The sequence below is a fragment of the Typopeltis vanoorti genome, chromosome 13 (genome assembly GCF_054136105.1).
Source record: "Typopeltis vanoorti isolate ZY-2024b chromosome 13, IOZ_Tvanoo_1.0, whole genome shotgun sequence".
NCBI lineage: Eukaryota > Metazoa > Arthropoda > Arachnida > Uropygi > Thelyphonidae > Typopeltis > Typopeltis vanoorti.
Genome location: NC_143561.1, coordinates 48,848,698 through 48,860,750, shown reverse-complemented (window position 1 = coordinate 48,860,750; position 12,053 = coordinate 48,848,698). Strand labels below are relative to the sequence as shown.

The window sequence follows — 12,053 nt, the reverse complement described above, 5'->3', positions numbered from 1 at the left end:
CCCTTAAGAGTCTGAAAGATACTTTTCAACTTCTAAATAATCAGATTTGAATATTTGTCGTAATTTCAGAAGACACCAGAATCTTACACATCAATGTCGCTTTCCTTTTTTTGGCCGTTCTTTTGAAGTCAACAAGAGAAAAAGATGTGAAAGCATCTAAATACACGTGTAATATAATGAAAATATATTTATTCTTTCCCTCTATTCAATTCTCGTTCGTCTTTAGACGGGCTGAGACCAGAAGTTAGGAGTTTTAGACAGTTTAATGCAGCCGGTACGACATTCCTCTGTTGCATCCCTCTAAGAATAAATATTTATGCCCGTAGATATGTGTGCGTTCAAGGGGAATGATAAACTGAAGTCTCCGAGAGAAAAAATTCTCAGCCTCCATACGAGACCGGACCACTCACCCTTGAAACTGACTGAGTTATGGATGCTCATTTTATCGTTTCATTTTCTTATAAGACATGGTTTCAATTAATTGTTAATACTAGTTAGTTAAGGAGAATATCGTTATTTGAAATTATGTTCCAGTATCGCCAATATCCTAAAATTGGCCTTACAACAAGAGAAAAAGATGCCTTTAATTTTTAACACAACATCGTGTCGAACCACCAAACAGAAAAACAAACCAATTTCTCCATTTACAACATTACATCATTTTTCAACTCATTGCTTTGAAACTAACATTAAATGAACAACTAGAGCTTTGTTACGAAATAATACAAACTATTTCTCCCCTACCGATGTGTTTAATGTCAGATAAAGACGTTTATAAATTTATATTAAAGCCTACTTAAGACTCTATTAAAACACGTTTACAGTTACTGGAAACAAAGAGGCTTAAGTACCAACTAAAACATTCATCAATTAAATTTCAAAGAATTATTTTGATTTAATAGTATTTAATAGTGAAGATTCTTCAAAGAGATACCTAAAGAGACCGTTTACTCTAAATCTAATTCTTAATTGTTGTCTTAAGATAATGTTACAGACGTATATGTTATTTATCATTCTACGTCACCTCCTACTTTCTTCATTCTTTACAGTAAGCTTTTTCTTTCCTAATTTGAAATGGAAAATAAGATTTCAAGAGATCCATATATTTTTTTTTTCTCAATGTCTGGCTTGGTTTTGTATTGCCTGAAGGTAGCCTTTATCCCATATTTATAGCTTATTATTCAAGCATGATGGATTTCTTGTATTCGCCTTTCATCCTTGCTAGATACCCCCCCCCCCCCCTCATCTCTTCGCTTTCTCCGCGTGCACATCCAGGGTCCACCTTCTTGAGCTTTCAATTTATCTCCGTTTTACTGGTCTTATTTTCCCTCGTGCGAATACTTAAAAAAAAAAAAAAAAAATTCTTTTGTTTAGGATCGATTTTACCGGTCACCTTTGTGAGTGATTGCTATTGACACCAACCTATGTAAACTGTGCTCGTATTTCATTTTTTTGTGTGTGTGTGTGTGTGTGTGTCTCGAACTTTGCGTCTTTCTTTATTGTTTTTCTGTTTCTTTAATCCTCCCTTCCGATTTTAGGATTAAGGGGACTGAATCGGTAGCATAATGAAGGGGGGTGGAGTTGGATACGATTTTTCTTGGATTAATTTTTACAAGGATGGGGAAAGTAGTAGAAAATAACCATTCATTCGCGAAGACTTCGAGAATGCAGTGTGGCGTGTACATGGCAGCAGTGGACAACAACATATAGTTGGTCATCATACAGTTTAGAAGCGACAAGAATTAAATTCATTTATCTAAAATCGGATAAATTTGAATTTCGCGGTCAATAACATGTTCATAAAAGTAAAACAATTTATTTATTTATTCGTATGGAGTTTCGCTCCTTCCTCTCCCCGTCCTTTAGGACGGGTTGAGTACCCTCATGGGGGGAGTTAAGTATTTGTGACTATAGAACTGTGTGTGTGTTCATGGGGCTGGTTTGCATGTTCTGAGGGACGAAAAACCCCAGTTTCCGGATAAAAAACTCTCTACCTCCGTATGAGTTCTGTTAGTGGCGCACCCAGGTGTTGAAAGTATATTGTACTTGTTTTGGAATGAAGACCGAAGCGTCTAAGGCTATATAAGGCAAATGTATTGTCTGTAAATTACGTGTGTTCTTTTGTCCAGTGTACCTGTTTCGCGGGATGAAAAAAACCTCATCAGGAGTAAAAAGAAACTGTTTACTTCCATACGAGACTGGTTGGCTTACCTTAGAATGAGAAACCCCCTTGAAAAGTTTTGTGGCATCCTATACGGGATTCGAACCCACCCGCCGCAAGCTTTTCCAGGCAAAAGCCATCGTTGATACCGATCCGTGCCATGACGCATCCTATAGCCAGTACTCGGAATGTTACCACTGATAATACACTACACACAAACAGAAGGTAATTTTCAAGTTATTAATGAACCATCGAAACAATGATTAAATAATCAGGCAAGCGAACGTTCGTTTTCTTCATTAGCAATCTTTTACATCTATTAATTGAAGGAGGATGGTAAACGCGCATGTAACTGTCGTAAATTGAACCCAACACTTCATTAGCGAACTGTACGTTGTTTACTAATAACGGAAATGCCTCCTTTGTAAGATTAAAACCTAACGCGCGCGCGCGTGTGTGTGTGTGTGTGTGTGTGTGTGTGTGTGTGTGTGTGCATTTTCATTATGCAATATTCGTAGCAATCTTATAATTAGTAACCATCATCAGACTCACCTCTCCCAGTAATCTGATGGGTTCACACAACACATATTTTGATTTAAATGTTTTTTTAATGTTATTTAGAATATTTTGTTTTCATAATAATGGAGGAATGTGTTTATGTTTGCAATAAATGAAGTAACATTGTGTTTACAATGGTGGAAGCAATACACATTTAACTGTAAATATGAACAAGACCAACAGAGAAACTCTATCACCGAACACTGTAAAATTTTTTTTTTTGCCAATTCATATTAAAGAATCAGAGCTCTATTGAGTGCAGTTTAATTAGGCTTAATGAATGGCCCATCATGTCAGAAGAAGAAGTATTAGTACCAAGCTGCAAATGTAATTGAAATCAGTTTTCAAAGCATATAAAGTCCAGTGGAACTCGCTAACGGTGTCCAGAGTGACAACATGTGAAATATTTTAATAACATTTTCTGAGTTCTTAACAAAAAAAAAAAATGTTCTTTTCAATCGTGAGTTGAAAGTGTCATATGGAAAGACTTGGGTTCGATTCCAGTCAGTGACGTGAATAACCTTTATCTGGTCTCTTTCGACTAAGGGTGAGTTAGCCGGTCTCATACGGAGTTAGAGAATTTTTTTCACCTGGAAACTCAGGTTTTTCGTCCTCCATAGGTCCAATCACCTTATCCTCGACACGATAGCTGTTAAATGTAGAAAAATCCTCGACACTGCAAGGTAAAAGAGGAGATAAGGAATAAGAAGATGTTTTGTTTCCCAGTGCTTCTCCCTCTTTTCCTCTCCCAAGCTGAAAAACACCCAGAAGAGGAAGATGGGGTTATACAACTAAGAAAGACAACATCGACGCTTCAGATATCAAGCAGAATTACAAGAGATAAAATAACAGTGGAAGAACCGCTAGTTTACTAAATACATATAATCAAGCTTTGAAGATAACTTAAAATAACTTGCATGTACTTCCATTTTCACATCCACAATTATGCTGCACATTTTTACTGAGCCCTACTAGGTCTGGGAAGGAGATAAACAGCTCTACAGTCCTTATGGAAAAACTACCATTGTAATGAGGGAGCTAAGCCACTTTGTTTACAATACGGCGAACAGATATGCCTTGATTACAATAAGGGGAGAGCTTTGTTTACGTATGGGTTCCTTATAAACAGGACATGCCTTGTTTGCATGGCATATTTTGTTTACAGTAAAGAAGCAGGACATGTTTCTATAGCGAGGAATGAGAATGACATGCTTTGGCTAGAGTAAGAGGGACATGATTGCTTTGTTGTTTACAATAAGAATAAATCACAAACCTATTTTATTTTCGGTAAGAGGAATAAACATGCTTGTTTATTCCTCTTACATCTTATTGTGTATTCCAATAAACAATAAGATGAATATAGCGTGCTTTGTTGTTTACAAAGAGCGAAACATGCTTTGTTTACCATAGGAGGAACATGACATGACATACTTTGTTATGTATAATAGCAGTAGCATATTTTGTTGTTTACAATAATAAATAAACAAAATATGTTCATTTCATATTTGGTTTATATTAAACAGGAATAAACATGGTTTGTTTACAAGGGAAGCATCTCCTTATAATAAAGAGAACATGACAGAACAAGAGAAAGACTGAAATATTTGATATGAAGCTCTACGCTCAATAGGATGATAGAAAAGCAAAGCAAGTTTGGAAAACTCTGTTATTATTATTAAAAAAAAAAATAGATATTTACCTCGCAGAAGTCTTAACTGGATCTTCCTTGAAGCAGAAACTCGTACAGAGCCATGCGAAGAAAAAGGATCGCAAATGTTTAAAATTAATGCTTTATGTAGGCGTTGTGCCCAGTTTGAGTAATGTCCGCTAATCCCACTATCCCTGGCGACACTACAACGCCCATCAACGGAACAGAAAAAAAAAAAAATCGCTTCGGTATCTTTGTCAACATATAATCAGATAACAATTTCTACACAGAGAAGCCAACTTGGTCATCCTTCTTGCTAGCTGATTATGGATGCTGCTTGTCAAATGTCGTCCAACCCTCACCTTGTTCTCTGTGAACGCTGATGAGTCTTTTGTCCTCTTATGGCAAGAATTTCGGGGTTTCTTGCGGTGTTATAAAGTTGACGGATGGATCAAAGAATACGTACTACAGTTTTCCGTAGAATTGTGGGTCATTTGCCGTTTGATCTATGAGATAAGAAAAAAAAAAAAAACAGACAAGAAAAAACGAACAAGGAAGAACTATGAACCATTTTTGAAATAAAAAAAAAGAAATAAAAAAAATGCAACACGAACAGTAAAGGAAACATCACTGAAATTGTCCAAAGAGACACAAACATTGTCCATTATTCAAATGTTTAGCTTTTTAAACAATTTAATGCTAAAGTTAGCAGAAAAGCAACTTTTATGTCTGTTTTTTTTTTTTTTTTTCCCTAGTCGTTCGTCTTGTGGTTTTAAGCAGAACAAAATCTTCATTCCTATTACAAGACCTCCAAGAACTTGTCGATTTTTTATGTTAGATAACTTTGTTTCTGAAAATGCGATTTGGCAAAACAAGATTTTTTTTTTTTTTTTTTTTTTTTTTTTTTTTTTTTTTTTTTTTTTTGATAAGCCGTTTAAGTCTAGATTGGGCGGTTGTACTGACTACCAAATGGAAAAGAAATGTATGGGATACAAGATAGAAAATTGCTTCGTTGCGATGTTTGAATTATCAGCTAGCAGAGAAAGAAATGATGAGGAAAAAAAAGCATCAATAAGATTATTCATTCGCATTCTCTGCAAACTGTAACTAGATTTACTTCTTGATCCAAGAACTCACAATATTTTGTCAGCAATCACATAACATATTTACTTCCCGAACAGTTCATCTTTTATGAGGTAACACTAAATAGACGTCTACATTACAAATAGGATAAATGTTTGAGATGCAATTCTCCGAAAAAATCCTTTTAAAAAAATAAATACGATTTTATTAGAATGGTTAGGCTTAGGTCTATGATAAGATCAGAATACTCTCGACTGAAGAGCTTTTTTATCGCTATAAACTCAGCTCATTGTTGGCAACTGGGTGTATAAATACATACAATACGCATCACATATTTCTGTCGATGTCCATCACCTGTCGGCCGAAATTCGAACTACTACGCTGTTACAATTCTTGGCTAATGCCAAGTATTGTTATTGGCCCCAACCGTTCGCTAGCTAACACACTCATTACGCATTGTGACACTTGCTTCGCTATAGCAGCGGTGTGTTAGTAATTGGTCGGTCGAATGAACTGGCGACACACCGACTAAAACTAAACACAACTTGTACCGCATGCCTGCGGGGTACGGTAGGTTGTAATAACTAGCTTTACACACACTAGTTTGTTATAAATTTTCTCTTCTGTGGACTTTCAAGTCTCTTTTATTCCTTTGGCTGTTCTACGATATTAAGGAAGTGGAATTGAAGTGTTCGCTAACGGTGGGATATTGTAGCTGCTACTTAGCGATATGTAACCTTCTCCTGTACGTCAGCGTCCATTTAGCACACAATGGCGGTCATGGAGAACGCTACAGAGGTGAACGGAGCGTTTAGCATAACTTGAAACGAAATCTTTAGTAATGTTCCGGTGTATGCCGGAAGTCTTACATCTGTTTGTGGAATGAATTCGCTATAGGGGGCGGGGGATAGAGGGAATTCAGTAATAAGACGCGTGTACGGATATAATAGTGTGAATGACTGTTCCCTGATCTAATAGAATCGATTGTGAATAAGTTTATTCCGATTTAAAAGATAACTTTGGCGATAAATGTTGAGGAGGATGTTTGTAAGTGTTGGTGAGGCTCTTCATGGTCTTTTTTTCGAGAGAGGTTAACTTTGCTTTTGGTTTATTTTAATGTATATTCCGCCCACAAAAGTTTAGGTAACCTATCGTATAGTCCTTTGGATGGGCTAAAGATTTGAAATCGCGACCGCCTCGATGATAAGGTTGCCTCCCGGTGTGTCCTATATCCTATAGATGCGTGTGTTTACTGGCCGTTTTGGGGAGGGAGGGAGGGAAAAAAACCCGAGTTTTCGGGTGGAAAAAACCCTCTAATCCGTATGAGACTGGCTAACTTACCTTTAGTCAAAAGAGACCATATAAAAGTTCCTCACGTCACTGACAAGAATCGAACCCAGGTCTTTCCGACCAAAGGGCTTCGTCTTTGCCGACTGAGCTACGGAAGCTCCCTTGCATACTATAATCTGACTTTAAAACTCATCCACCATAACTGTTTGTCCAACCTGACGCAATATAATGTTTTTTTTTAATTATTATTTTAATGTGAATCCTCTGCACGAAAAGTTTTTATTAGTATCATCAGTGGGATAAGGTTTAAAAAATCCTCTAGAGATCAAACATGGAACTTTATCAAGCCACTTCAGGCCTCCAGTAAGTGGAATGATGGCATCGCATCGAGTGGTGAAAATTATCTATTATCGTCCCTTCCCATGCTGGGAAGATTCGAATCTACAACTTATTCTGTGGAAAGCGGATCTATATTATAACGTAAACATATCTTTGAATATATTAAAGAGTAATCGCGTACGTATATTAATATATATTTGACATATATTAAAGACATTTAGAACACCATTCTTAATGTTTAAGATCTGTTACGTTGTACATTTCATTCTAATAAGTGAGAGTATCACTCGATAGGTGGCGTTGGCTTACGTTGTTGGTAAAGTGCGTCTTTGAAGATAATGTATCTGAATATACAGAAGCAACAGAGCCAACATGAAAAAAGTGCGAATGAAGAATGGATAGATTTAACTACTGCTTCTTACATCCGTTTCTTATTCTTATTACGTAAAAGGCGATCCTCCTTTTAGGAGAATAATCTTTGGATTTATTTCTCGTTATTGTAACGAGTAATGACCACCGGCTTGGGATGCGTGTTTAGAATCAGAATTTTCTGATACTGTTTATGTGACGGACTTTGCGAATCATTTTTGATGTTCGTAATTCAGATTTCTTTCTTCTGTTTTTTGCATTGTTAATGAATTTTTTTTGAAATGTAACAGTTGAAAATTGAAAAACTAAAGCAAAAGATATTAGCGATTGATTATTATTATGGAAGAAAAGCCAAGAAGGCTTCATTTCGATTATATCAGTTAATAGAAATATGGAAAATTATAAATCCACTCTTCTTTCATCCCGAAACGTTCTTAGATTCTATACATTCGTCTGCTATGAAATAAGGAAGGATTTATTATAACCCCGTTATATTATTATTTTTTAATGTATATTCCATCCACAAAAGTTTAGGTAACTTATCGTAGAGTACTTTGGATGGGCTAAAGATTAGATATTCAGGAATCTATTGGGTCTATAGAACCCCCTGTTCTAAAGACCGAATGTAGAACTTTATAAAGCCGCTTCAGGCCTCCAGTAAGCAGGATAATAGTCTCAATAATGGTGATGTAATTCCTCTTTCAACTAAAGACAGCGTATGCATTCCCAATCTGACTTCCAAAGGCTTAAATATAAATTTAATTTTTAAGAAAGAGCTACAATAGACTTCATCTTGGTGACGGAGTAATTTTGAAAGATGCTTTTTTTTAAGTACTTTGCATATTCTAAATTCTAAGAAGACTTGTCAGAAGTTTACTGAGAAATGAATCTTTTATCCTTCGTAGGATAATATAAATATGTACCAGTCATCACCTGAAAGTTGTTTCACCAGTATTGCTACTCGTCAGATTTTATAGGCACATTAAAACAAATGAACTTTGTCCATTCCAAGATATATAAAAAAAAAGGCTCAGCAAAACATACGCTACATCCATACGAATATCTATTTTATTCAGTGCACATTTCACGTGATTGGAATCTGGCTAAACGTCTCCGGTGAGAATCCATAAAATTGTAAACAGAGTCAATGCTTTTTCTACAGATACTTCCATATTTCTATGAGTATCTGTGTGAATTACCGCCATTACGGTTCTTTTCCCCGTTTCCGATTTAAGTTAGTATCTTTCTTCATCAGTATTCCCACAAAATTACACACTACATCCCGAACTTTTTTTAACCTTCATTTTATTTGTATAAAAGGAGAAAAATGTCTGTTAACTGAAAAAAAATAAAAAAATAAAAATCGTGTTTGAATGATAAACTTTGATCCCTGGTATAAATATAATCAAAATCTTAAATTCCAGATACATGTATTCTATTTCTTAAGATTTATTTCAATTTAGGAATTATCTAAAATATACTTTATATTTCACACATCACCACTATCTATTTTTATAAGTAATCGTAAATCGTACTGAACAGTGTCTAAAATACAAATATAAACTTCACTTACGTAATTGCTTCTGTTAAAGTTTAAACAATTTGATTGGCTATGACGTATTTTTGGGGGCGTGTCTCTGTCGATTGTCTGATTGCAGTTACAGCAATCGCATTGTCAGGAAAGATTTTATTTTTTTTCATTGTTGAGTTACGTCATCTAGGACAATGATGACGTAAGATGAATGGGATATTTCAACAGTTATTTCTAGTCCAATGTCTACACATGCTTTTAATTAACCAGGTATGTCACCAAGTGAATCAAACGGAAGGGAGTGTGTGTGTGTGTGGGGGGGGGGATTGGGACTTTTTCTGCTTGCATGAACCACCGTATAAATGACATCATCCTTCAAATGACATCTTGCATGCCATTAAAACGATGCGCGTGAATTTTTTTTTTAAGCCTTACTGATTCAGCTCGCGCAAAACATGCCATGAAGAGAATAGTGCAAATCTCCAAGCAAAGAATGTACGATTAAAAGAAATAATTTGGTACGGTTGGTTTAAATCCCGTATTTCACACCCTTCTTTAAACAACCCTCATGAACTCATCTAATATTCTTAAACGTTATCAATTGCAAAATATAGATGAACAGAATCATAAATAAGACGTAATGTGGTTTAAAGTTGGCTTGATTGCATTTATGATTACTTCTTGATCCTGATGAAGATAAAAAGGAATAGCCGAAACGTCACTTGCTAGGTTATATTGAATTTTATATTGTAATTGATATAATTTTACTCGTATATAAAAATGAGTTTCATAAAAGTACTAATATCACAATCACAAAAATTAAAATAGTTTAAAGTCTTAAAATAAGAACTCAAAAAAAAAATAATAATAAATAATAAATAAAATAAAAAAAAAACCATTCACGTTGATCCAACCACAGTTTTATTCTTCTACAAAAGTCTCATTTCTATTCTTTCATAAGAGAATAACTACTAACCGAAATGGTTACAAAACGAAACTTTACAGCAAACATTGCAAACTCCCGTGAAGAAATAATAAAAACATTTCCTTGGCGTTCGGAGAACTAACCTGACATTTAAAGTCACGAAGGTATCCACTCAATAAACGTCTATCAATAAAATGTAACTCCATTCTTTGATTCACATTTTTATTACAAATATCTCTTATTTCTTCGCAGTCAAAGACCGTATGACTTCTATTTACTCTTGTAAGAATCCAACTGCAAACACCAAAGCTTAAGATAAACACCAAGAATTCCACAGGTCTACACTATGATAGAGAAGCCAATTTTAATAGTTTTCTTTCGATAGCCATAAAAATAAAACGTATCGGCATTGAAAGCTGTTCAACAAACGAGGTAAAATCAAGTCACAAAGAAGTTTTAAAAAAATAGGGATTAATGTACTTAATTTTGAAATTTAAATCCCTATTTTAAATAATCAAAATTATCTAAAGCCTTCGATTACCCACTGGGAGTAGACGGGATTTCTTTAGCTTTGACGAACTTCTGGAAATCGGTGGGCAGCTTGTCTTCACTTATAAACGCTACCGATGATTTCTAGAGCATTGGAAGGATAGTATGGTATATAACTACCAAACAATCCTTTCTTGATCATAAACATTATTAAAATATAACGAGGATGTTAAAACCGAATAAATGAAACATGAATGTTTTAAATTTTACTAGAAAGTCTATAAGAATTAACCTTCGGTATAGGAGATACTTTGGCTTCTCGCACTGGATCCCATATATTTACCTTTCATTTGTGCAGTGATTAGGCTTAACTAACCTGACAGCTGTTTCGAACAGTTGATTCTCACAGAAACTAGATAGAGAATCCAGTTTTATTAATTAGGTCAAATTGAATCCTTCTACTGTGCTCGTATTTTATTTCTTACTAGCTATACTAACGGTATTATTGTTGTGTGAAATAGTGTGAATTATACAATCAATTTTAAGCTACCGGATTATAAACTGCAGTTCCTGGAGGTTGTCTGTGTGTGTGTGGGGGGGGGAGAAACCTGCTTGCCAGTGCCAAAATTGACTAACTCAAGGACAGTTAGCTTTCATGTTTTCCATACAAGCCTGCAATATGGATCAAGGAACGTTGCCACAAATACCAGCAGCTATCTTAACATTTATTATTTTCAAAAATTAAAAAGAAAATTTAGGAATGATTAAAATTAAATCTAAATTTAAAAAAAGATTAACATTTTCCATGTTTACGATTATAGAAATATGTTACTATCAAACAACTATTTCTTAATTTTTTTTTCTTTTCATTTTCATTGATAAAACTCAGATGGCGCTGTTCGTCAATCCTATAGTAAAGGCATTCAATATATTAACTAATAAACAAACTTTAGAAAAGCGTGCAAGGTCACAAAGGAGGAACGAAACCGGATAATAAATTACTTAGAATGCCTCATTCTTGTCTTGTTCAGGGAATACATCCCTAGGGCTTTGACCCTCACGTGCGAATCTAAGAGAGAGCCCACACACACACACACACGTATAACAGATTGGTCTCTTGAACTTTAAGAGAACGATCTCGAAGCTAGTCCTACTCATTATCAGAAACCACATGGGTTCTACGAAGAGTCGAAGACTTCCCTATTCTTACACCTGAGAAGTAGTGGCTGAATATCCCAGTTGCCTAGCAACCAAGTCACACAAGGCTGAAAATTTCACAGGTGAAGTTATTTTTTTTTTTTAAATTCTTCCCACTGTCGCTATAGATGACACAGCGTTTAATATTTATTCATTTGGGTGTGGCTGGCTACTATCTGTTACACAGAATAGTTTCATGCTAGAAATAAAGAATAGTTTAATGAGGAGTATGTGTTAAAGAATTTCATTGCTATGCCTTTTTTTTTATGGAAGCTTCTGAATCCTAAATGTTAATGACTAGAGAAATAAAAATGGAAAAAAAAAAAAAGCGTCTATTTCAGCCAGAGTAACATCCGGGGATTATCAAACCACAACTAGAAACGGAGGCTCATAATACGTGCTATTATTAATGCAAACAGATGCTATTTTTTTTTTTTTTTTTTTTTTGTTTCGGTTCAATGCG

General features: G+C 35.0%; 1 protein-coding gene and 1 long non-coding RNA gene across 2 annotated transcripts in view; one reads left to right on the top strand and one right to left on the bottom strand.

Annotated features, from left to right (window-relative positions):
- Positions 1–2,537, bottom strand: part of LOC150100127 (uncharacterized) — a 163,284-nt gene extending 160,747 nt beyond the window's left edge. The window contains exon 1 of the long non-coding RNA XR_016549243.1: positions 2,212–2,537. This is a non-coding gene — a long non-coding RNA (uncharacterized LOC150100127). The remainder of the gene's footprint in view (positions 1–2,211) is intronic.
- Positions 2,538–3,009: 472 nt separating this feature from the next.
- Positions 3,010–12,053, top strand: part of LOC150100126 (carbonic anhydrase-related protein 10-like) — a 79,577-nt gene continuing 70,533 nt past the window's right edge. Inside the window, exon 1 of the mRNA XM_090402599.1 lies at positions 3,010–3,046. Coding sequence (XP_090258725.1) covers positions 3,010–3,046 — 37 coding nt within the window. The remainder of the gene's footprint in view (positions 3,047–12,053) is intronic.